The sequence below is a fragment of the Piliocolobus tephrosceles genome, chromosome 19, assembly GCF_002776525.5.
Source record: "Piliocolobus tephrosceles isolate RC106 chromosome 19, ASM277652v3, whole genome shotgun sequence".
Lineage (NCBI taxonomy): Eukaryota > Metazoa > Chordata > Mammalia > Primates > Cercopithecidae > Piliocolobus > Piliocolobus tephrosceles.
This window is the reverse complement of record NC_045452.1, coordinates 7,679,803-7,706,525: the sequence shown is the minus strand read 5'-3', so window position 1 is coordinate 7,706,525 and position 26,723 is coordinate 7,679,803. Positions and strand designations below refer to the sequence as shown.

Genomic DNA, 26,723 nt, shown 5'->3' with positions numbered 1-26,723 from the left:
GGAGTTTGACTTAGAATACATTTAATTCGAGATGCCTCTTAGACATCCAAGTGAATTGGTGAGGAAGCAAGAGGATATAATTAAATGTAATAGTTGCACCTACTTCATGGGATTAATCCAAAAAGCAAATAATACAATTTATTTTTAACTTATACAAGGTAAAAATTAATGTTAGTAAAGACCTTGAAAATAGTAAGTGCTTCAAAACATGCATTTCTTCATTGTTGTAATGAGAAAGGAGCTTAATCCCTCCATCACCTTAATCATTTGCAAGAGTGGCAAACTGATGGCCCTCAGTTTGGATGCAGCCAGTAGGCACTTTTGTTTTGTTTTTTGAAGGAGCGGATGCTATTTTTAAAAACTAAATTTATGACTGGGGACAGTGACTCATGCCTGTAATCCCAGCACTTTGGGAGGCTGAGGCGGGCAGATCAATGGAGGTCAGGAGTTTGAGACCAGCCTGGCCAACATGGTGAAACTCCATCTCTATTAAAAATACAAAAATTAGCCAGGTGTGGTGGCGCACACCTGTAATCCCAACGACTCCGGAGGCTGAGGCAGGAGAATCACTTGAACCCGGGAGTTGGAGGTTGCAGTGAGCTGAGATGGCACCACTGCACTCCAGCCTGGGCGACAGTGAGACTCTGTCGCAAAAAATAAAATAAAATAAAATAAAATAAAAATTGAATTTAAATGATTTTAGATAGGGTATGTACTTCCTAATTCATCACAGATCCCTCCCCTCCATATAATCTCACACCAGCTCTAAATCCTGTATTTATGTTGCCTGGCCCTTCATAATTTTGAATTTGCATCTACCCTTGATTCAAGGCAGTCCATCATTTTGCAGAGGAGGAATCTAAGGCCCAGAGAGGCTAGGTGCTGGGTCCAGGGCTGCTGAGGGCATGGAGTATCAGGGCAGGGAGGCAGGAAACTGAGGGTCCTCTCTCCTGGTCAACGCTCAATCTACAACTGCGAAAATGTTCAGAAGACAGAAAGTCTGCCCCTGATGCAAGGGCTCCCTTGCTGATGCTAACACCAGTGGCCTGGCTTTGGGGAAGCTTTAATTGCTTGAGGTTCCCGGATCGGCTGCCCCATCGCATGCATGCTTAGTGGTAGAAATAAAACCCAATCTGGTGTCATGCTGAAGGTTAATTGAATATTTGATGCCTAGAGATGATGAAAGTAAAGATTCCCATTTTCTTGTTTCCTCCTCCAGACCTCTGGCACCAAAGGGAGATGTGGGCCCGGCTTATTTAAGCAAAACCACCCATCTGGGAGGCTTCCTGTGAGGCGAGAAGAGGCGAGCCAAGCAGAAGAAGGGGGATTATAGATGACTTCATGGGGCCTAGAGCTGGGCGGGATCTTCTGCCAGAGAAGCCAAGAACTCAGGAGTTTGTCGTACTTTCTGTTGGCTGAAGACAGGTGGTTTTCCTGGTAACTTCTGGGGGAAGACATTTATAAGCTGGAACCATAAATTTGTATTTATGGACAAGGACAAGGGGGCAACACAGAAGGCTTCCTAAGGGATGCAGCCTTAGAATAAAGGTTTCTATGTGAAGCTTCAGCTAAGAAGACCCCAGAGCTTCCCTTGGATCCATTTCCTCTGTAGCCCCTACCCACCTGCCATGCTTTGCTCCAGCCACTTTAAACTTTATGCCATTAAGTGGGTCACACTCTCTCATTTCCGGGCTTGTAGATGCTTTGCAGATGTCCTTATCATGTAGGTAGGACATTCTTCTTCTCCTTCTCCTTGTCTTCTTCTTCTTCCTCTTCTCCTTCTCCTCCTCCTTCTTCTTTTCTTTTTCTTTTTCTTTTTTTTTTTTTTTCTGAGGCAGAGTCTCGCTCTGTCACCCAGGCTGCAGTGCAGTGGTATGATCTCGGCTTACCACAATCTCCACTTCCCGGGTTCAGGTGATTCTCTTGCCTCAGCCTCCTGAATAGCTGAGGTTACAGGTGGTCACCACCACGCCTGGCTAATTTTTGTATTTTTAGTAGAGGCAGGGTTTCACCATGTTGGCTGGGCTGGTCTTGAACTCCTGACCTCAAATGATCCACCCACCTCAGCCTCCCAAAGTGCTGGGATTACAAGCGTGAGCCACCATGCCTGGCTGGGGCATTCTTCTTTCCCCTCCATCACCTGCCTACCTTCTCTTTCATGCTATTATAGAAGTCACTTCTTCCCGGGACCCCTCCTGATTTCACTCAGGTGCCCTCACCTGCTTGTCACTGCTTCTTTCACACAGCATTTACTTTCTTCCCTGCCTCACCTGCTAGGGTGAGGACTGCCCTGCTTTTCTCACGACTGTATCTTCAATGCTAAGCCTACTACTGGCACACAGTAGGTACACAGTATTTTTTTCCCTAGAGTTAAGAGAGACAACTTTTTAATATGAATTTTACCACTGAAGGAACAACCATTAGAAGCTTTCCAGCACATAAAATTATGCTTGCCTTTACAGTAGACACTCAAACAATTTGTTTGGAATGAATGAATAAGCATCTTATTCCAGACTCTAGAAGTCAGAGAGAAAGGAATGAGGGGAAGAGGATGAGGTCTATTTAATTCAATTTTAAATTTAACTTTTTTTGTTAGAGACAGAGTCTTATTCTGTTGCCCAGGCTGAAGTGCAGTGGTGTGATCATGGCTCACTGCAGCATGGAACTCCAGGGCTCAAGTAATCACCTAAGCCTCCCAAGTAGCTGGGACTACAGGTACCACCAAGCCTGGCTAGTTTTTTTAATTGTTTGTAAAGATGGGGTCTCACTATGTTGCCTAGGCTGGTCTTGAACTCCTGGCCCTAAGTAATTCTCCTACCTCAGCCTCCCAAAATGTTGAGATTACAGGTGTGAGCCACTGTGCCCAGATGAGGATGAGCTTTATTGAGGAGTGAGGCAATGGGCAACAAATGCGTAAAATCTGCCTCCAGCAGCCACAAAGCATTAATATTCCAAGATCCCCGTTACAGGAGAGAAAAACTGAGGCCCAGAGAGAGGCGAGAACAGGTGAGCCCAGCCCAAAGTCATATGTGAAGGAGGTGGAATTCTTTCTTAGATTGGCCTGACCCCAAGTCCACAAGGGGCAGCTATTCAAGCTGTGTAAGTCTCTGACTCCGCTGGAGAAGGAGGTTCTGGGACAGCCTCTGGGGACACTGTTTTTTTTTTTTTTTTTTTTTTTTGAGACAGGGTCTTACTTTGTCACCCAGGCTGGAATGCAGTGGCATGATCACGGCTCACTGCAGCCTCAATTTCCTAGGCTCAAGATATCCTCCCATCTCAGCCTCCCAAGTAGCTGGTACCACAGGCGTGTGCCACCACACCCAGCTAATTTTTATTTTTTTTTGAAGAGATAGGATGCCCTTATGTTGTTGGGATTGGTGTCAAACTCCTGGTCTCAAGCAGTCCTCCTGCCTCAGCCTCCCAAAGTGTTGGGGTTACAGTCATGAGCCACGGCACCTAGCTTAAGGACACTCTTGCTGCATCTAAGGAACAGCCTCAAAAGCCAGTCACTAATAATTTGGAAATAATTTCTCTTCCTCTTGCAAGGTTCTCTGCAGAGCCAGACAACCCTGAGTGCTGCTTCCCCAGCCTGCTGGGTTTCAGCACTCTCTCCTCCCCCAACCACCCTCCCGTCTGCCACCTGGGTCTGCCGGGAACTCTGTATTCTGCTTTCTCCAGACACCACCATCTATCTTTGTCCACTTCTCACCCCCATCTCACATGGGGCAGTGGAAAGAGCATGACTGAGAAGCCACAGAAGCCTGAATTTCAGCCCTGTTACTTGCTGGCTTTCTGGGTGACCTCCCTGCATCTCTGCTGCCTTCTCAGACTGTGCGGTTAATGACCTCCCAGGCAGGGTTCTTTGTGAGAATTACCTAAGACAGAAATGTTTAGAGCAATCACTTTTGCATCTGGCCCAGAGTAACTGCTTCCCTGCAAGTGTCACCCTCATGGGGAGCTAGTGGGGAACATTCTGGATGGAGCATCTAATGGTTATCCCCTGTGAATATGAGAAACCCAGCCGCACAGCCAAGTAAGTCTGTTCACTAAAAACATTTTTTTTTTCATTCAGCAATCATTTCCTGAACATCTACTGTGTATCAGGCTCTGTGTTAGACTGTGGAGACAGAGCCCCAGCCCCAGTGGAGAGGACCTTCTGGTTTAGTTGAGGGAGACAAACAGGAAAATAAACAACTGTAGTCCTGTAAATGAGTGTTATAGTGCCCCCTTCTCCCTGGCCACACTGGCCATTTGGTCCTTTGAAAATGAGATGCTTGCCACAGGGCCTTTGCACATTCTGTTCATTTGGGATGCATCACTCCAACTTATCTTTTAGTTCTGAGCTTTAGTATCAGAACTTTGGGGAAGACTTTTCTGACCTTCCTCTTTATATCAAATTCCAGTTACAGAATATCATAGCACCATTCACCTCTCCTTACATCACTTATTGAAGTTAGAGTATGCAATTATTTGTGTATGCCCTCATTTCATATTTGTTTCCTTAGACTGAATTTCCCAAAGATAGGGACTCTCTCTCTCTCTCTCTCTCTCTCTCTGTGTGTGTGTGTGTGTGTGTGTGTGTGCTGCTGTTGGCAATCTCACTATGGGAATGCCTGTTCTCTGCACAGTCCCTGGCACATAGTAGATGCTTAGTTACTACTGGTTGAAAGAATAAAACAGGAGCAATTTCTTTCCCAGTCTCCCAAATTTTGCCAAATTAGAGGACCACGCATTATAAACACTCACAACTGGATATCTAAGAAGATCCGTTTCTCTTCTCCCACGTGGATCTTCCAGATACAGTCTTCACCTTCCACGTAGGGCTCCGGCCAGTTTGGGGACAATACCACCCCAGCCACAGCAGAGAGCTCACCGCCGCACATGGCTGGAAAAGACACACAGGCAGGAAGGCGGACTTTATTTGTAAAGAAGTCAATGTGGCATCGCGGCTAACCATGTGGGCTATGAAGTCAGACAGCCGTGAATCTCTGCGTATTGTGGACAGGTGCCTTTACCTCAGGTAGCCAGCACGTGTGTGTGTGTGTGTGTGTGTGTGTAATGATTAAATGAGAGCTGGCCAGCTGCCTGCCCTGCAGCTGACGGTTGGTAAAAGTTGGGCTAAGGGGTGCTATTGCTCTTTCAAGACCAAGGATGGAGCTCAGAATGGTCAGAATGACTCCTCAACAGCCTCTGCTCTTTTGCAGGGTGAGTAGTGGCTAAGAGACCGCCCACTCAAGTTAGGTGGTCCCGGGGTTCCAATCTTGTCTCTGCCGCTAACAGTCTGTAAGAGGAGGTATGTAATTTCTCAGAGCCTCAGCTCCCTTTCTCTATAAAATGGGGGCAATACCACTGCCAACCTCATTGGGTTATTTTGAGGCTTAAGCTCATGAATGTCAAACATGCGGCATGGCGCCTGGCACGTGGTAGCTGCTCGATAATTTAGATAATGTTGCTATGACAGGTCCCGGCCCTGAACTGGAAGCAGAGATGTGGCTGCGGCAGGTGCCCTTTAAATTCCACTCTGTGTTTACCGCTTTGGAAAGTTCTCAACATGGCAGAGGCCAAAGCACCAATAAATTCCGCTCTGTTAAACCAGCACATCTAATATAGGGCTCAATTCCTCACCATGGCAAGGCTGTGATTTCACGCCAACTGCCATTGAGGCTGTGGCTGCCAGGAGTGAGGGCACCCTTGATTACTCCACGTGCTACCAGGAGACCCAGGCTCAGGGTGCCTCAGCGGCCTTGAATATGGGGAAACAGGCCGGGCGCGATGCTCACGCCTATAATTCCAGCACTTTGGGAGGCCAAGGCAGGTGGATCCCCTGAGGTCAAGAGTTCAAGACCAGCCTGGCTAATATGGTGAAACCCTGTCTCTACTAAAAACACAGAATTAGCCAGGCGTTGGGGCCCATGCCTGTAACCCCAGCTACTCAGGAGGCTGAGACAGGAGAATTGCTTGAACCCGGGAGGCAGAGGCTGCAGTGAGCCGAGCGAGTCTCCATCTCAACAATGCCAAAAAGAATATAGGGAAACTGGCAGGACAGTCCACTGGAGCCTGTGTAGATGAGGGTTCTCTGCAGCCAACACTGTCCAGTGGGGCTCAGAGCACAGTACTCTGAGAGCAGAGAGACCTGAGTTCCATTCCTGTCCCTGCCAATTCCCCTCAGTGTGTTCTTAAGCAGGTCACTTCATAGCATTAGTTTTCTCACCTGCAAATGGTGCTGATAGAATCTACTTTATAAGGCTATGGTGAGGTTGAAATCAGATAATGCACATACACCCTTAGCAAAGCACTGGCAGCATAATTATTACACACCAACTAAGAACTATTATTATTCTTATTAATGAGATTGAGGGCTGCCCTGGGTTGTTGCATGGGTTGTGCACTGCACAAGCATGCATAGCAGAGGGAGTATTTACGAGCTGAAATCCATGCAGTATTCAGCTGTGCACTATGGGACCTATGCCCGGAGGAAGGCGCACCTTTTAAAATTTACCCATTTTGTAATTTTCTCAAGATCTGCAGCAACCCTGAACCAAAGAACAGTGAACCCTGGAAAGGGTTCTAATCCTAAAATTGGTATGAAAACCAAGGACAGGCCTCTAAGCTGGGGCCTTGGTCTTCTCATCCGAAGGGTGGAGGTCCCTGGGGTGCCATGGGAAGAGTGTCGTGGGTCCGCTCACCTCTGCAGAGGGGCTCCGTGTCATTCCAGTAAGGGTCCCGCACATTGATGCATTCGATGATGGCCGGGCCCTGCTCCAGGGAGTGGCCAGGGTCGCAGGTGAACTCCACTATAGTCCCAATGTTATAGGTCGGGTCGGATGTAGTGAAGTTCCCATTCTGGATGTAGGGCTCGTAGCAGTGGCCTTTCTCAAACGCTGAGGAAGGGAAACAAAGAGAGGCAGCAGTTGAGATGAGGCAGGGACTACCCCATGGTGCTGTATTTCAAAAGATGGGTCTCCTGTGTTGTTTAGAAAAGCCCCTTGGCCGGGCGCGGTGGCTCGAGCCTGTAATCCTAGCACTTTGGGAGGCCGAGACGGGCAGATCACGAGGTCAGGAGATCGAGACCATCCTGGCTAACACGGTGAAACCCCGTCTCTACTAAAAAATACAAAAAACTAGCCGGGTGAGGTGGCGGGCGCCTGTAGTCCCAGCTTCTCGGGAGGCTGAGGCAGGAGAATGGCGTAAACCCGGGAGGCGGAGCTTGCAGTGAGCTGAGATCCGGCCACTGCACTCCAGCCCAGGCGACAGAGCGAGCCCCAAAGAAAACAAGACCAAATCACATGTCCTGGTTCCAGACGATGTGCCGAGAACCTTGGGGCCACCCAGTTGACTCCTTGGGGCCTCATTTAAAAAAATCTAAAATAGGAATAAGAATCTCTGTCTTCTCCACCCTGTGGAGTTGTTGTGTTTTAATACCTTTCCACATCCTATTCCACAGAAAGATCTTCAGAGCCCTGATTTTTTTTTGCCACAGGAAACTGTAGGGTTGTCTATGATAAAAGCCAACTTTTCTTGGCAAAGCCAGAACAGGAAGTCCCCCAACATACATGAAATGCTCAGCGAATCCCTTCTTCAAGAGTCAGGGTCTGAGCAGGAGGGGCTCTTGCTAAATTCTTCTTGGAAGAAGAAGTGGCTGAATTATAAGAGGTCACCTAGTAAGGTGGAGTGGAGCAGAGCTTGAGGGTTCCCCAGTACAGGATGGACAGGGATCTTAACTCCATCCTTGTTTGCTGGTGGTCTTGGGCAGGTCACCTAAGTTTCTTAAACCTCAGTTTCCTCACCAAAAATCAGATAGAATAACAGTGCTAATGTTTCAGTGTGATGAGGATCAAACTTGATGCAGAAGCTGAAATCCAAGCAGACAATGCACAGAAGGCACTGAGCACGTAGTAAGTGCACAGCTAATGGTAGGCATTATTATTAACGAAACCAAGAGCTTGTCTTTGGAAACCAAAGGATCCATATGGCCACGGGATTTCCCACATCCTTCGCAGCCGAGATTTCTATCTCCCCTTGCTTTCCCTGCTCCCAGGCTACCCCCAACCCCACAAGAGAAGGGAAGCCCCCAGGGACCCTCACCCTCAAATCGGATGTTGAAGGTGGAGGCCACTCGGGCCTGGTCGGACGTGAACTCGATACGGATGGTGTCGCCCTCGCTCAGCAGGCCCTCAAAAGGGACACTCTCGGTTTGAAGGGAGTCGTAGAGAAGAGCTGACTTGTTGGTCTGCCCGCTGTGAACTGTCATCCTGGTAGTGGGAGCAGAGAGACAGAGGGACACTGACAGATTTTCCTGGGTCACTGACATGGCAGAGGAAGGGGTGTGCTATGACTGCCACCTCTGGAGCCTCATTACCCGATCCCAAACCTAACTCTGCCTCTTTTTTTTTTCCTTTTTGACGGAGTTTCACTCTTGTTGCCCAGCCTGGAGTTCAATGGTGCGATCTTGGCTCACTGCAACCTCTGCCTCCCACATTCAAGTGATTCTCCTGTCTCAGCCTCCCGAGTAGCTGGGATTACAGATGTGCCCCACCACACCCAGCAAATTTTTGTATTTTTAGTAGAGACAGGGTTTCACCATGTTGGCCAGGCTGGTTTCGAACTCCTGACCTCAGGTGATCCACCTGCTTTAGTCTCCCAAAGTGCTGGGATTACAGGCGTGAGCCACTGTGCCCAGTCCTGACTTTGTCTCTCATGTGCTCAGACAAGTGTCATCTTATCAAACCCGTTTCCTCTTCTGTACAATGGGACTAAATGCGTGTCCTGGCTTCCTTATGATTTATTCTGAGGTTGTAGGGAGAGTAATGTATATGATGCAATAAACCAAATGATGAACTAATGAATTGATGTTGACTATTATTATTAATTGAGAAGTTGGAATTAATGGACTAATCTCATTGCCGAAAGGGTGGCTTATGTAGTCAGGCAGACCTGGGTGTGAGTCCTGACTCCGTCACTTCTGACCCATGTCACTTTGCACAAGAACACTTCACCTCTCTGAGTCTCTGTTTTCTCATCTGTAAAATGGGTACAATTGCACCTATATCAGAGTATGGGGCGCGGTGGCTCATGTCTATAATCCCAGCAATTTGGGAGGCCAAGGTGGGTGGATCATGTGAGGTCAGGAGTTAGATACCAGCCTGGCCAACATCATGACACTCCGTCTCTACTAAAAATACAAAAATTAGTCAGGTATGGTGGCGTGTGCCTATAGTCCCTGCTACTCTGGAGGCTGAGGCAGGAGAATCGCTTGAACCTGGAAGCCAGAGATTGCAGTGACCTGAGATAGAGCCACTGCACTCCAGCTTGGGTAACAGAGCAAGACTCAGTCTAAAAAAAAAATTAACAGGGCACAGTAGGTAAGTTTTCTTTATTAAGCATTTGACCCCCGCCAGGCTCTGTCTCTGATCCCCATTTTCTAAGAGCACTGTGTGGGAAGTCAGGAGCCATAATTCCCATTTCCCAATTCCCCGTCTGGATTAACATTAAGTCTTAAAACATCTTTCAGCCTCAGTGTCCTCAACTGTGAAAGGAGGGACCTGACCATAGTGTCGTTGTGACCTATCTTACAGGTGGGCTTTGAGAATATTTCAAAATAAAAAGTGCCTTGAAAAATAAAATGTGTTAAACAAAATGTTGGGTATTTATTTTTATTGTTATTAAAGCTATTTGAACTTGACTCCTTGCCAGCCTTGGTTTTTTAAAGAAATTATGCAAAAGTGGTGAAGAAAACAGTATACAAATTAGATAAGTTTCTTTTATGGAGTCATAAACACACATTTTTAAGCCTTTGAGGTTTTTGCTGACTCATAAAAATAGTTTATTTTATGTTGCCCAGATGAATTTCTAATGTCACTAAGATGTATAAATGTTGGAGCCACAGTTGGTTTCTTTCGCTATGTGTCCAGTATGGCTGAGGCAAGGATGGGGGCTGTGGTGGAGTCCAGGGGGCATCCCAGGAGTGGGAAGGGGCATCTACATAGTCTTCTGATTCCTGATGACTCTGTTGTCTCTTCGGGACTGTGTGTTGGGACACCTCTTTCAAAGAACAGGAGGTTTTGGCAAAGAGGGTTGCTCTGGAGGAAAGCTTCAAGATCTCAAAATCTCTATAGTCTATTACTCTTTTAAAACCAGCAATTTTCTAACCATATTTTCTAGAATGTCTGCAATAGTAATGTATTTTCTCTCAAATTCTTATGTAGTCTATGGTCAAATGGATTTGCAAAATACTGAATTAAATAAAAATTAAATTTTTTTTCCTGCAGGACTTAACAGTACCTTTGTTAGCTAGTACATATTAGCACCTTTCAAGGCAAAGATAGGGTGGGCACAGTGTCTTCCAGACATGTTTGACCATAGAACTCACTTTTTAGGGGGCATGTTATGAGACGAGTTTAGAAAGAGTTCATTTGGAGGAAAATCATCTTAAAATCTTTATTCATGTCCCTCCTCTACTAAAAAGCCTTCCATGGCTCTCTATTGCCTGTAAAAGTAGCCTGGCATTCAAAGTCCTTCAGGATATAGCCCCAGTCTACATTCCCAGTTCTCTTTCCTCCCATTCCCGTGAGAACTTCTGCTGCAGCTCCCCAATAAATTTACTAATTCTTTCCTCTACATCTTCGTGCTCATCCCCCAATTCTCCATGCCTGGAATACTCCTTCTGTATTTTTTGGATCCATTATCCAATCTCCTTCCATTTTGACTTTAGGTCAAAGTCTTATTTCTTTTGTAGAGTCTTATCTAGCTCTGAGTTCTTGCAACTGACATATTGTGGTATTTTAGCCATTTCCCCTCAATAAAGTACATGGGACAGACATAATTGATTTCTCTTTTCTTCTTGGCCCAGAGAGTAGTGTCTTCATTGTTTTTGTTTGTGTGTTGACCTTAAACCTTGATGAACTCTACAAACTTCTCTTCCTACTGATACACTTGAAAGCTGTTTTTTTTCCTGGTAAGTGTCAGCTCATACAGATCTTTGCAGGACCCCAGAGAAACTACTAGTGACCAGTGCCAGTGGGGGGCCCACTTGTCAGGATTTAAACAACTTGCAGAAAATACTCATTTTGATGCATTCTTTTGTCTCTGCTAATTCTTGTTGTCTAGTATAAACTTAAGCTTGGCTCATGTCAAGCACCCCTCAGAAGAGGCAGATCTGAGGTCTAAGATTTGGAAATGGTCCTTCACCAAGGGTTCCCATGCCTGGATTTTCAGAGTCTCCAGAAGAAAGAATAGGGAATCTGATTTTTAAAGAGTTCCCCAGGTTATTATTCTGGTGCTGCTGAAAAACCATGTTTGGGAGCCCCTGCTTGATACCTTACACTTTAAAGCAGCAATTTATCGATGTAGAGTTGTTCTGGATAAAGCTGAACTGCCTAGACGAAAGTGGACTCAAGAGGTATGGGAAAATTATTCAGTTGTCTTTTTTTTTTTTTTTTAAGTCTTTCCAACCTAAAGACCTAATAGTCTAGGTTTGATCCATCAAAGAAGCCAAAACACTAGAATTCTTAGATCAAAACTTCTAAGGTGGGGACATTCTGGAAGTGCAATAAACACTGCCAGTGCCCTACCCTCTCTTACCCCTCAGCAGTCAACTGCTCCCACATTTTCTGCTGGCCTCCGACCACAAATCTCTGAGAATCAGTCAACTCAACCAGCTCAAAGGGTGGCAGCTGATGTTGGGGATAGTTAGTGCTCCTCATCGCATCTCTCATCCAGTGATGAACGGGAGCTGGTGTATAAATACCCCAGCTCCCTTACTCTTCCAACAGGTCCACTCTGAGGTATGCTCAACACAGTTGCCCAGAGGTCTCCAGTGGACAGAATCCCAATTTTTCCAGCAGTCACCTGATTATTAGTGCAGCTGGTATTCACAGTCTCACTTTCCCATGCACCTCCTAGTGCTTCGTAGGATCAGCTCCCCAGTAAACTACTTCCTCTCACATCCTTATCACCATGTCTGATTCCAAGGAAACCCAATTCAAGACAGCAAGTCAAAGCAGCTACAGTCCTAGTTTTCTAGACTATCTCAGAATAAGATCGCAGAATAATCCAGAATATTCTAGAACAAGTCCCCTTAATATTCTAGAACAACACTCCAGAATATCCCAGAATAAGATCCCAGAATATTTCAGAGCATTCTAGAATAAGACCCCAGAATTTCTACAATAAGATCCCCAAATATTCTAGAATAAGATCCCAGAATACTAAAGTTGTATAACGCTGGATTCTATGCATATTATTAAGAGTCTACAGACACACTCTTGCTTAGATACTGCCTGGTAACTTCTCTCTAGTTCTTTCACGTGCATACGTCTAGTTTTTCCTTCTCAATTTCCTATCAGGCCAGAAACTAATATTTTCTACTTCTTTCCTGTTCTCCATGGAGCCTAATATGTGGCTGGGTACTGAGCAGATGATCAATATGTGCTCCCTTTTTGTTCAACTGCAAAAAGGGGTGTGCAAGAGAAAGAATAGGGTAATTCCCTTTTTGCCTCTTCCCCTAGTCTGCTGTGTGAGCTGGGACAGGTCCCTTTCCTTCTGCATGCCCTGGTTTCCTTATCTGTAAAAGGAAGAGATTGAAGCTGATGGTGTCTAAGATATTTGCCATCTACCCCAACTCTTCTTTTCTTGAATTCTGTGAGTCAAAGCTTCAGCCATTTCAAGACTCCAAGTCCCCAAGCCATGTTCTAATATTCTGGGAGGAAACGGAGTTGGGTATGGACCTTCAGAGCTTTACCTGTCCTTGTCATGCAGCGACAGCCTCTCAAAGTGCAGGTGCAGCTTCTGGCCCTCTGGAGCTTCAATCGTCCAGACGCAGAATTGGCTCCCATTGGTGTTTCCAGGGTAACTTGGGGAGAGGACGCGGCCGATGGTGGCATTGTGCACTGTTCCTCCACAAGGAGCTGGATCCAGAAAGGGGTGGGTGGGCAATGTGAGAGAGCAGAGAGGCAGAGAGAGAGGAGAGAGACAGAGAGAGAAATAAGAGAGAGAGAGAGAGAGAGAGAAGGAAGTTAGTGTTTCATTCTCCCCTGATCCCCATCCCTGCCCCTTGCCTAGGGTGAAACATCAGAGACCTGGAGCGGGAGGAAAAAGGGCAGGGAGAGAAAGCTTGGAAGGGAATTGTCCTCCTGGGAGGAAATCCTCCTGTTTGACAGGAGATTTCACTCTACAATTGGAACCATCAACATGTGTATTTCATGGGAGGGAATGACTGCTATTTAATGACAGTTCTATGGTGCTGGCTGTGCCCTGACTTTTAATCACAAAATGGCAATCAAGAAGGATATAAACAGGCGGTTCACAAAAGAAGAAATATATTTCTAGTACTAAGTAAGCACGAAAAAATTCAGCCTCACTAATAAAAAATGAAATGCAAATCTAAACTGTATTCTACTTTCATCCACCTAATTGGCCAAGATAAAAAGCAGCCATAAAATCTGGAGATGGTAAGGGTGATGGGAAAGGCTCACTCTCATCATAACTGATTACAATGCAAACTGTTATGACCTTTCAGGAGGGTGATTTAGTGAAAAGCTTAGAAAACATGCTCAAACACTTTGACCTGGCAAATATGGTTCTGAATAATTATAATAAGAAATGATTTAGAGATTTGCACCAAGAGTTAGGAATGAGGATATCTTGTTTCTAAGAATGAAAAATAACAACAACAACAACAAAAACCAAGATGAATGTCCACTCACAGATGTTTAGTGAAATACATCATGTGCCACATAACAGTATTTCAATTTACAACAGAGCACATATATGACAGTGGTCCCATAAGATTTTAATATTATATTTTTATTGTATCTTTTCTATGTTTAGATAAACAAATACCATTGTGTTAAAAGTATTCAGCACAGTAACATGCTGTACAGGTTAGTAGCTGAGAAGCAATAGGCTATACCATATAGCCTAGGTGTGTAGTAAGCTATACCATCAAGGTTCGTGTACATACACTCTATGATGTTGACGCAATGATGACGTCACCTAGAGATGCATTTCCTAGAACATATCCCCATCGTTAAGTAATGCATAACTGTAAATACACTCCAGCCATTCAGAAATTAAATACCATGTTCTCAAAGAATACTTCAGCATATAAGAAGATGCTGTTTATTAAGTGAAAAAAAAAGGTTAGAAAATAGTGTGCCATACCTATTTTAATGAGCTATTTGCAAGAATCTATTGAGACCATGAATGTAAAAGTGATTTGTTCCTATTTCTTACACTTCACTATTTCTTGAAAAATTTCTTACCAGAATCATCTATTACTTTTATCATAAAAATCTAATGAAAAATATTAAAAAGGGATTTGTGCACTGGAAAGAACACTTTGCAGTTCACAAGCAAGAAGGTGTTCTTATTTTTACTCTAATTCCTAGAAAATATTTGGTTCTGAGGAAATTGTTTTCTCATGTACTATTTGGGAGAGCAGTTTTGAATTTTCTTTTCTTTTCTTTTCTTTTTTTTTTTTTAGACTTTTCTTTTCTTTTCTTTTTTTTAAAACAAAGTCCTGCTCTGTCGCCCAGGCTAGAGTGCAGTGGCATGATCTCGGCTTACAGCAACCTCCGCCTCCCGGGTTCAAGTGATTCTCCTGCCTCAGCCTCCTGAATAGCTGGGATTACAGGTGCCCACCACCACGCCCGGTAATTTTTGTATTTTCAGTAGAGATGGGGTTTCACCATCTTGGCCAGGCTGGTCTCAAACCCTTGACCTCGTAATCCACCTGCCTTGGCCTCCCAAAACCCCAGTATTACAGGCATAAGCCACTGCACTCAGCCAGTTTTGAATTTTCTAAGGAGAGCTGGTGGGTAGCAGACACCTCTCACTGAGTGTCGCAGGCAGTCCAGGAGGAAGGGATGTGAAGTATAGCCCAGGGTTATGATTGAGTAAAGTCCTACACCACGACCAGGGTTTCATTGGGAGCCATTTCTATCTTTTAGGAGGATCAAAGGAGCTTGAAAAATATTTCCTTCCCAAGCACAGAACCCTTGGTTCCTCCTTCCTTTTCAGAGAAATAGGAGAGGAAGCAAAAGTGGGACAGGTTATTTGGAACCATCTCACAGATGGCTAAGGTGTTTGTAGGTTCCACAAAAGCTGGGACACTTTTTGTTTGCTTGCTTTCATCATACTACCAGCAACCAGAAGAGCTCCTGGTATGTAGAATGTGGTCAGTAAATATTTATTGAGTAACAACCATTAATTTTGCAAAATAGGAAAAAAGAAGTTCAAGGTGTTACGCCACTTCCTCAAGGACATACACGTAATAAGTGGAGCTGTTGAGATTCAAGCTCAGGCTGCCTCACTCCAGTATCTCTTACTGAAGTCGCTACTCTGCTGTCTGTCTTATTTATGATAACCTGTTAATCCAGAAAGGTACATGGAATATAGTGGATGCTTTATAAAATGTTTGTTGAATGAAAGAATGAGTATTTTTTCTTTTTTGTATCTTTAGTATCAGCTCAAAGCTTGATACATAGCAGGTACCCATTAAATGTTTGTTGAATGACAGTATGACTGAATGGGGTTTGCGGTAGCAGAGAAGGGTGGATAACTCTTCTCTCTGCTCCAGACTGTGTTGTGACCTACAGCAAAGACATTGCCAAGAAGCTCCATACTTCTTTCAGGACCACAGACAGAAAACTAGGTTCATTTCTCTCTCCGGGCTGCCCTTCTGTCCTAGAGGAGAGGTTGTCCTGTGAAATAAGCCAGCCTAGGTTCAAACCTTGCCAGTTAGCTGCTGTGGATCTAAGACAAGTCATGTGAGTTTACCCACTGTAAAATGGTGATAAGTCCGCCCTCCTTATAGGACAGTAGTGAGAAATCAATGAAATGATGGGTACGGGGCGCTTAGTGCCATTGTTGGCACACAGTGGGCACTCAAAGCATAGCCAGCTCTATTGCCCTGTGGTTCAGGAGCTGAGCGATGGAGGACACTGTCCCTGGTGGGGGGTTCTGGCCATCTGTCCTCCCAAGCCGTTGATCATCTGCAGCTTCTCTGCTTCCCTTCTTTGCCTAATTAAGCCGACTGATGGCTCTGTTTGGCTTCAATTTGCCAGCCGTGGCTCCCCATCCATCTTTCTTAGCACAAATTGAAGCTTAATTCCTCCCTGATTTCACACATAGATAAAAATTAATGTGAGAGAGGCGTGGAGACCAACTGCCTTATGGTTTGGATGTTTATCTGTGTTTAAAAAAAAGAAAGAAAAATTCTGGAGGGCCTTGGGGGAACAATACTGTAACAATTAAATCTCCGAATTCATCATTAACTCTCATTTGCTTTTTGAGCTCCACTTGGCTATGAATAACTGGAGGGTGGGAATTATGTTTTATTATTTCCAATATTCTCTTCACACATGGCTCCTAGCCTGGCACATAGTAGGTGGCAGGGCAACCTATGCTGTCTCAACCACCATCAGGACTTTCGAGAATTCTGAAAGGCTTTTGTTCTCTTGAGAGCTGAAGATGACCAAGGCTGTGCCCACTGGTGCAGGAATAGTGTGGTACAGACCAGTGCTTCTCCAGGTGTAATGTGCACATGAGTCACCCAAGGGACATGTTAAAGTGAACATTTTGATTCATTTGGTTTTGCATGGAGCTCAGGATTATGCATTTCTAATAACTTCGCTAGTCTGAGGAGCACACTTTGAGTAAGGAAGCTATAAGGGGAAGAGCTCAGGAGAGAAGGGTTCTGGACTAAGTTCTGCCACTTCAAGTATGTTACTTCATCTCTCTAAGCCTCATTCTCTTTGCCTATGAAAGTAGTAATCTTATCTCCCTGAGTTCAAGTGAAATAGTAGATATTGTCCATCTTGATTTCCATGGATCCACTCTGACCACCTTCAATCATTTTTGCCAAATAGAAGTCAGAATGATCACCCTTATGCTTACATTTTTCCAGATATCTCCTGCCTAGTCCACCTGTCTTCTCAAGACCTTGAGCAGTAGTTTCTGACCACTGCCCCAGCCTCCTGTCCTGATATTTTCTTTGCAGTTTAGCCAGATTGATTTTATGTATTTATTTGTTCTCTCAAACTCATTGAGTTCCTTCCCACCTCTGAACCTTAGCATATGCTAGTGCATCTGCCTGGAATGATCCCCGTCCCCCCACCCCCCGGCCATTTTCCACCCTCAGTCTATTTCCTACTCAACTTCCAAATCTTGGAGTGTTATCAGGTAATCCTTCCTTGACCCTTCGCTCATCACTGTCCTCCGCCCAGGTGAGGTCCTCTATCACATCTTCTTCCTGCACACGTTTTCTCCATTGCAATGCCTCTCACAATCACTGGTGTCTTCTCTGTCCTCACTCTGCATCATTCCACCCAGTGAATTTCTTTCCTGGTCCTTAACACAATCTGTTACCAGCATGTTTGCATCCTTGTTTACTCATTTACACACTACAGTCTCACCTTGACTAGAAACTCTGTGAGAGCAGGAACTGGGTCAGGGTTCCTGCAATAGCTCTAGCAACAGGTGCAATGCCTACCACACAGTGAGTGCTCAATAGATGTTTGTTGAATGAGTACATAGATAGGAAAGGCTCTGAATGACAAACAATGCCCAACAGGTGCTTAAAATTCCATCTGTCCTTGAAGTCTCAGATTCTATCAGCTGGCTCAGCGGGCCTACTTCTCTTTACTAGAGGGCATCAGACTGCCTCAGCAGCCTACCTTCAACAATTTCTGGGCCGGGCGTGGTAGCTCATGCCTGTAATCCCAGCACTTTGGGAGGCCGAGGTGGGTGGATCATGAGGTCAGGAGATCGAGAGCATCCTGGCTAACACGGTGAAACCCCATCTCTAGCAAAAATAGAAAAAATTAGCCAGGCATGGTGGCAGGTGCCTGTAGTCCCACCTACTCGGGAGGCTGAGGCAGGAGAATGGCATGAACCCAGGAGGCGGAGCTTGCAGTGAGCGGAGATCATACCACTGCACTGCAGCCTGGGCTACAGAGCGAAACTCTATCTCAAAAAAAAAAAAAAAAAAAAAGCCAACAACGACAACAAACAAACAAACAAACAAAATTTCTATGTGGTGACTGAGTAAGTGACTTCACCTCCATGAGCCTCATCTGTAAAATGGGGATAATAGCTCCCATCCTATGGGATTGCTGTGAGGATTAAATGCAGCTGCTGGCATGGTGCACAACACATATTGGCTGGGCTTGAAAAATAGCAGTAGTTACACTCAAAGCACACGAAAGAAAAGAAAAAAATTATTTAATTTTGCCAAATGTAAAAGCTTTGTGTATCAAATAACACTGTTAAGAAGTGAAAAGACAACCCATGAAATGGGAGAAAATATTTGCAAACTACTGATAAAGGTCTAGTGATCAGAATATATAATGAATGCTTACAACTCAACAACAAAAAGACAAACAACCTGATAAAACATGGGCAAAGGACTTGACTCTACATTTCCCCCAAGAAGATCTACAAATGGCCAACACACACGTGAAAAGATGCTTGACGTCATTAATCATCAGGCAAATGGAAATTAAAACCACGAGATCCCTTCATATCCATAAGGATGGCTATAACAAAAACAATGACGTGGAAAATAACATGTGTGGGCAAGGATGTGGAGAAACTGGTACCCTCACATTGCTGGGGGGAAGTAAAAAGCAGCTGCTGTGGAAAATCGTTTGATGGTTCCTCAAAAAGTTATCCATACAATGACCATAAGACCCAGCAATCCCACTCTCGAGTATATATCTAAGAGAAATGAAAACCATATCCACACAAAAAGCTTGCATACAAATGTTCACAGCAGCATTGTTCCTAATAGCTGAAAAGTAGAAACAACTCAAATGTCTACTAATGAATAAACAGATCGACAAAATGTGGCACATCCATACAATGGAATATTATTCAGCCATAAAAAGAAATGAAGTACTGATACATGCTACAACATGCGTGAACCTTGAAAACACAGTGCTAAGTGCTAAGTGAAAGAAATCAGACTTAAAAGTCACATATTATATGATTCCATTTACATAAAATATCCACAATAGATAAACCCACGGAGACAGAATGCAGACGGCTGGTTGCCGGGGAGTGTGGGGAGGAGGGAGGGGTGGGGAGTGACTGCTTTCAGTACAGTGTTTCCATTTGGGGCGTTAAAGATGTTTCAGAGCTAGATAGTGGTGATGGTTGCACAGTAGCGTGAACATACTAAAATGTCTCCAATGGTAAATTTCATATTATGAAATTTTTTGAATTTTGCTCCAATACAAAAAATAAATAAATAGCAATAGTCATCTACATTTGGAGCAGTTTCTTCCCCGGGGCTGAAAGCCATTCCCTGAGGTCACTCTTGATGTCCTACAGGTTGGTCTTTCCCCTCTTAGCTGGACCATCAGGTTTGGTCCGGCTGAGACTGCAGCATACCTGAGCAGATGGGCTCCTGGCTGCTCCAGTGCGGCTTGGAGGCATTGATGCACGTCAGCATCTTAGCGCCCTGGAGCTCATAGCCCAGGTGGCAGTGGAAGTGGGCCACCCCACCTGAGTGCAGGTCCATCACCGTGACATCCCCAGAGTCAGGCCGGCGGGGAAAGTTGCAGCTCAGCATGAAGGCTGGGAAGAAATGCAGTGGCAGACTCAGTCACTACTCAGAGCGGGAGATCAAGAACCTGACCCACATCCTGGGAGCCAATTTGTGCTGGGGAGAGAAGATGAGGCCCCTGGGGACTCCAGAGCTCCAGAGAACGCTATTTTTGTGACTCTCTTTGATCATATCGTGCTGAAGCTGCCAGGTTAGCACTTTCTTGGGGCTTAAAAATTGCCACCTTGCCTAACCGGAGACAGCGGGTTTGGGATGAAAAACAAGTTTCCATACCTTCTTTGAGCCTATCTCTATCTATGTGGACACAGAATGGCCTTCTCTCTGGGACTGGGAGGGGCAAGACCACCCAGGAAGTTTAGTCCTACCTGCATGCACATCTTGGGTGCTTGTTAAAAATGCAGATGCTTGAACCAGGTCTTTGGGAAATGCCCAAGGATATGAAAGCTTGAGAACTACTGGCCTGTGAGACAAGAGCTTGGGCTTTGGAGGGAAAACCAATGTTAGTTTACATTCTTACTCTATCAATTACAAACGATGTCACCTTGAGACAAGGACTCAGTGCCTCCACCTCACAGGTGGTGGAGGGGATTAAATGAGATAACACAGAGAAAGAGCCTCCTTCGCAGTCAGTAGATGGGGGTAGTAAAAGGGTGCATGGGGCCATATTGAATTCCTCAGTTTTCACAAGAGGATGTCAAATTCATCCTAGCTTCTTCACCCTAGACCACAGTCTGACCTCTCCTGCAGCATAGAATATCTATATTCTCAGTACTGATTAGGAGGAATACATTCATGTTCACGATTCAAATTCCTTTTTGTTGTTGCTTTTAAATTCACAACAACAGCAAAGGGAAGTATCCATATTGAAAAGTTGTGATGAAGTGGATACTCCCCTATACAGTCATCCACCTGTTTCAGAAACAGGTGAGAGAAAAGTTGAAAATGAGTTGTTGTTTTCAAATGTCTGGATGATTTGATATAAAACATGACGACTCTCAATATCTGGTTGCATGGTTCACGAATCCACTTTCCATTCAGATATTTCAGCAGTTGGTAAGTATCCAAGGGAAAGTTCCTGGGTGAGGCAAAGGAGACCTGAGATCATGGGAACTGCGCGGGAGGAAATGGCTTGGAGGGAGAGGGGAAGAAAAGAGGAAGAAAAAGGGGGACTAGGAAAGGAAAGAGAGAGAGAGAAAGAGAAGGGAGGGGAAATAGAGGGTGGAAAGGAAGAGAAAGAGAGGAGGAAATGAAGAAACACAAGAAAAGAGGGAGGAGAAAAGAAGGAAGGAGAAAGGAAGTAAGAGAAGAGAAGAATGAACAGAGAGCAAAACAGAGGAGACTTAGGAACAGACCAAAAGGAAAAACAGTAGAGAAAGAAGAAAAGAGAGAAGGATCCGGTTAAAGCTCTTTATTAGGAGTCTGTGGACGCACAGGGGGTCTACGTATTGAACTCAGGGCCTGCCAACTTGAATGAAGGAAAGTTACTTGCTTATTTTCATTAGCCTCTACCTTAGCTGTGCTATTTCCTGACAACAAACTGCAACATTGTAGTAGAACCTGTGACTTTGACACCAAGAGAAACCACAGATATTTTTCACATCATAATGGGTATCTCAACATATTTCTTATGCTCCTTAGTACTTTGAAATGTCAGCAATGATAAGAACTACTAGAAGATATTGTTTAATGAATAATAAAAAGCACATAGATTAAGGCATCATAGATTATAACAGTATTTTGATAACTGTAATTCAGTAATACTGTTTTCTTTAAACTTGTATATATTTTATTTTATACTTTTAAAAACATTATTCTGAGAAGGGGTTTGTAGGTTTTACCAAACTGTCAGAGAGGCCCCTGGCACAAAAAGTTTTAAAATCCTTTTCTCCGGAGGGAAACTGAGGTTCATCAGCCTTGGCCTGACCCTACCCTGGTAGTGTAGCTGGAAGGTTCCAAGGCCGTCGTCCTGGAAGGTCCGGAAGTAGACGGAGATGGTGTTGGTGGGGCTTCGGATTACCTGCCCCTCCACCAGGAGTGTCTGGTTGGCCAGGACGGTCAGGGTGGGGCCATCCACCCCGCGGATGGACAGCAGTTCCCCCTCGGACAGGTTCACACTCTTCACCTGGAAACAGGCAGAAGCAGACAGAGACAAACTGAGTTGCGTTTGAGACAGAGTCCTCTGAGGTTGCAAAGATGTCACTGAAAAGTGGCCCAGGCACTGAGAGCCCCTGGTCAACGGGACCGCTGGGCCGTACCCAGCCCACAGGAGCCCTGGGAACATCAAGGTCCCTCTAATTTCCCCAGAATCCAAGGGGATAGAGCAAAACCAAACTGCAAGGCAGAGGCATTGCAAGGGACTTGCAATGTGAGGCCCCCATTGCTGTGTCCTGTAACAGTGGCCTTTGGCAGAGGCCCTGGATGTTAGCGGGTGGGATACATTATCCTGGAGCTGGTGAGTGGAGGCAGCATTTGGATCAGCTTGTGCTTGAGGTCCAATCTCCAGGGAGCCGGGAGAGGCATTCCACCAGAATGTATAATCTGCAAGGATAGGGATTTCTCCATGCTGTTCCATGTTTCCAGTGCCTAGAATAGTACCTGGCACATATTAGGTGCTCAGAAAATATTACAAAAAGATTGAATATGTTCTTCCATTTTCTGCATAAATTGGTAAGTGAGGGGTGGGGGCCTCATTTCTAGGGCACTCTCTGGCCCACTCTCTTATCCTCCCAAATGGTGGCTACAACTGCAGGACAATCAACCCCTACCTCAAAGGATCAGGCGCTTGCTTTGCCATTTACACTCTGTGGGATTTGAGAAGAAAGAAGGGAGATACTTTAGTTGTATGCAGGGAGGCTGAACAAATGGTGTGTGCGTGTGTGTGTGTAAGGGAGACTTTAGTCAGGTTTCAATGCCCAATTTGAAGACTTATGCTTTTATGAGTAGGGTTTGGAATTTTAGTTTCTCTGCCTCTCCTCTAAGGGCAGGCCTTACCCACAAGCTCTTCTTCCTTCGGGCCTTATATCTTATCCTCTTTTCTCTTTGACGAACTCCTACTCATTCACCAAAGCCTCATTAAAATTGCCCTCATCTATGAGACCTTCCCTGATTGCCAAGGAGTTTGCCTGTCCCTTTGCTGTGATTCCACAACATCCTCTATAGACACCAATTAGAGTCCCTATTAAATGGCATTCTATGTATTTCTCTTTTAGGGCAGGCATTGCATCAGTTTTTTATATCAACATATTCTCCTGTATCAACAGCTTTGCCTGGTGCATAGTAATTGCTCAATGAATGAACTCTACTGTGCCTGGTAAAAGGCTCCACACAGTGTTGGACACACAGTGGGTCCGATACTCTTCATGACATGGAGGAAAGAGTTCATTAAGCACTAGAATCATCTGGACTGCAGATTTTCTCCAGTTTATTTTAAATCCATGAACAATTATTAAGCATCGACAGTGTGCCACACACTGTGCAAAGCTCTGGGGTCTGCAAAGACTACAGGTTCTACTGCTGAGGGGCCTATCTTTTGTTTTTGTAAAAACAAAAACAAAAACAAAAACCCTTCCTCAGGTAAGGTCATACACCTGCCCCAGCTCAGAAACTTTTGATGGCTGTTTATTTCCCATGAGAAAAAGGAACATATTCAGGGTGATTAGCTACTGAAGATAACGGATAACATGCACTGCATGGTCGCGATTTCTGCTGGGCTCTGGTCAAATCGTCTCTCTCTCTCCTCTCTCTCTGCTGGGCTGTGGCCAAATGCTCTCTGCATTGTCATATTTTCTGCTCCCTCAAATTTTAAAAAGCAGTAACATTATTCCTATTTTATTGATGGGGAAACTGAGGCTCAGAGAAGTGAATCTCCTTGCTCAAAGTCACGCAGTTTTAACTGGAAGAGGTAGGACTTAAAACCCAGATGTTTGAGCATTATGCAATCCTGCTTTTCCTCTCTTACTGTGTGGGCAAAAGTTTAAGAATAAAATGTTCTAATAACCAGAAAATGAAGGAAAGAAAGCAAACAAACAAGCAAGCAAGAAAGAAAGAAGGAGAAAGAGAAAGAGAAAGAGAAAGAAGCAAGAACGCAAGCAAGCAAGAAGGAAAGAGAAAGAGAAAGAGAAAAAGAAAGAGAAAGAAACAAGCAAGCAAGCAAGAATCAAATGAATCAGGTGGAGCTTCCGTGTGTGTGTGTGTGTGTGTGTGAGAGAGAGAGAGAGAGAGAGAGAGAAAGAGAGAGAGAGAGACAGAGAGAGAGAGAGAGATAAGCAGAGTATCAAGGGATTTTCCCTCTGGGAAATGCCTCAGAATTTGTCAGCATGTCCCCTCCATCCCTATCAAGATATTTTAGCGAGGCATTGAGTTAAGAACTCCTACTCATTCGCCAAAACCCAGCTAAAGTTGGCCTGGTTGAGCAAAGACAAAACCAAACTGGTTAGCATAACAGTAAACGTGACTCATGCAATCCTCCTGAGATTTCCTGCTAGAAGAGGCTGCCTCTTGTGAGGTACCCTCCTGGAGTTACCTGGAGCTCCACCCCATAGCCAGTGTAGACTGTCACGTTGTATGTGCACTCCAGAAAGTTGTTGAGGGGCAGCGGTGGGTAGTCGCTGGAGTCAATGTAGCCCTCAGGATTGGAGAAGCTCACACTGCAGAGAGCTGGAAGGAAGGACTTTAATTAGGACACCGAAGACATCTTGGATGTAAGCTCAACCATGGACTGTGGGGTGGAATGGGGGCTTTAGGAGAAAAAAGCATTTTGCTGTTCCCATCTGTCCTTCTGCTGTTAATTCTTCAGCTCCAGAATCGACATGATAATAAAAATAGCAATAATTGATGTGGAATGATCACTTACTATATCCTGCTAGGCGCCATTTTAGCCAGTCAACAGGGGTGACCTCACTCATTCTCATAGGGACTGATAATATTTCATCCCCATTTTACAGGGAAGTAAACAAAAGCTCAGAGAGGGGCCGAGCTCAAACAGCAAGCAGGATTTGGACCCAGAGCTCACATGCTTTGAAGGGTGGCCACACTGCACTTGTCCAAAACCCGTGTATGCTTGACAACTGGGGGTCCCTCTCCCATTTTAAAGATGGTAGAGAAGACTGGAACACAGAAGAGCATTTTGTCAAGTCTGGAAAACACATGCGATGCTAAAGGTAATGTACTTTGAAAAGGCTAGTGGCTTTGAAGCAGGTTAAATGAAGAATTCTGTTCCAAGATGAAAAGATTCTGAATCTTGCTCATTAGCTGTGTGACCTTTGGCAGGTTGCTTGGGGGTCTCAGGGTTTCGGTTGTTTCATCTTTAAAATCGGGATGTTGGGTGATTGTCCTAGCTCATGCCTGCAATCCCAGTGCTTTGGGAGGCTGAGGTGGGAGGATTGCTTGAGCCCAGGAGTTCCCCCTTTCTGGACAACAAGCAAGACCCCCTTTCTACAAAAAAAAAAAAAAAATTAGCTGGACATCATGGTGCATGCTTGTAGTCCCAGCTACTAAAGAGGCGGAGGCAATAGGATCACTTGAGCACAGGAGTTTGAGGCTGCAGTGAGCTATGATCATGCCATGGCACTCCAGCCTGGGTGACAGATCAAGACCCTGTTGCTAAAACAACCCCCCAAAACAACAACAAACAAATGAAATGAGGCTGTTAATTCTGAGCCACAGGGCGAAGCTCATAGTCAGTGCTCAATAGACGGTAACTGATGGTGGGGCTTGGGCTTCTTGAGCTTCCTCTACCCCCATGCCCTGACCATAGTGAGTGCCTCATGGCTGTTTCAGGAGGGCTTCAGAAGTCGGGGGCTGCATACCTGGTGCCTGCTCGGTGGTGATGACCGTGGTGGTGATAATGGTGGAGGTAGTGGTCTCCTGGCTCTCTTCTGAGGCTGACCCAGTCAGTTCATTCTCACCTTTGTCCATCAGGGCCATGGGGCTGGTGTCCTCTTGTGGGGCCTCCTGGGCCATGTCAGGCCCAGGTTCTCCAGGTTCTGACCTCTGTGGGAGCGTGTGGGCCATATAGGGCTGCGAAGTGAAGGGGGAGATTTGCAGGGGTGCGGGTGTTGTGGGGACTGCACTATCCTTTCGGTCCAGCCAGAGGGGCACTTCTGATGCCTCCTCAGAGGCCACGATAGGGTCCGGGTCCCCCGGTGGGCCAGGCTTCTCCGTGGAGGAGGAGAGGAGACCCAGGCCCTGGGACACTGGCTGGGACCCCGCCCTTTGGACAGTGGTTGCAGAGGTGGCCTTGGGCCTCAGCTGCTTCCTGGCGGAGTTCACCTGCTTGAGCGAAGGCAGTTTCTTCTTGGGGGGCAAGGCGTGCTGGGGGGGGGCCTCCTCTGGAAGCAGTGGTGACAGGGCTGGGGTGTTGTGATGTGCAGAGGGTGCGGTCCCATCCAGCTCCAGCTCTCCCAGCACTTCCCCGGACTGTGAGGAACTGGGGGGCGCAGTTACCAGTCTCTCTTCAGGGTGCTCTTTGCCAGGACTGCCTCTCTCTAGGGCTCCTGAGGGCAGGAGGTAAGGACCCTCGGAAAGAGCGTCTTGGAAGAGGAGAAAAGACACCAATTAGTTTGGGGAGATTTAGGACCTTCACCTGCTGTCAGACTCTGAGGGTGGCCCTCTGAAGGGCGGTGCCCAAGGCTCGTCAGGCTGGCCTCTAAACCAACTCCTCCTTTCTCTGTCCCTCCCTTCGTTTCTTTTTTCTCCTTCTTCCCTCTCACCCTCTTTCTCTTCTTTCTTCCTTCTTTTCCTCCTACCCTCCCTCTCTCTCCTTCTTTCCTTCCTTCTTCCTCCTTCCTCTTTCTTTCTTTCTTTTTTCTTTTTTTTTTTTTGAGACCGAGTCTCGCTCTGTCGCCCAGGCTGGAGTGCAGTGGCCAGATCTCAGCTCACTGCAAGCTCCACCCCCCGGGTTTACGCCATTCTCCTGCCTCAGCCTCCCGAGTAGCTGGGGCTACAGGTGCCCGCCACCTCGCCCGGCTAGTTTTTTGTATTTTTTAGTAGAGACGGGGTTTCACCGTATTAGCCAGGATGGTCTTGATCTCCTGACCTCGTGATCCGCCCGTCTCGGCCTCCCAAAGTGCTGGGATTACAGGCTTGAGCCACCGCGCCCGGCTGGCTTCCTTTCTTTCTTTCTTTCTTTCTTTCTTTCTTTCTTTCTTTCTTTCTT

General features: G+C 45.6%; 1 protein-coding gene across 1 annotated transcript in view; it reads right to left on the bottom strand.

The window, feature by feature from the left end:
• SEZ6L (seizure related 6 homolog like) overlaps window positions 1-26,252 on the bottom strand; it is a 93,436-nt gene extending 67,184 nt beyond the window's left edge. Inside the window, exons 1-8 of the mRNA XM_023190716.2 lie at window positions 25,375-26,252; window positions 24,090-24,223; window positions 21,497-21,689; window positions 19,393-19,578; window positions 12,740-12,905; window positions 8,086-8,252; window positions 6,687-6,881; window positions 4,747-4,885 (exon numbers count right to left, since the gene is read on the bottom strand). Of these exons, the coding sequence (XP_023046484.1) occupies window positions 4,747-4,885; window positions 6,687-6,881; window positions 8,086-8,252; window positions 12,740-12,905; window positions 19,393-19,578; window positions 21,497-21,689; window positions 24,090-24,223; window positions 25,375-25,579 (1,385 nt within the window). The 5' untranslated portion in view covers window positions 25,580-26,252. The remainder of the gene's footprint in view (window positions 1-4,746; window positions 4,886-6,686; window positions 6,882-8,085; window positions 8,253-12,739; window positions 12,906-19,392; window positions 19,579-21,496; window positions 21,690-24,089; window positions 24,224-25,374) is intronic.
• Between the last annotated feature and the right edge of the window lie 471 nt (window positions 26,253-26,723).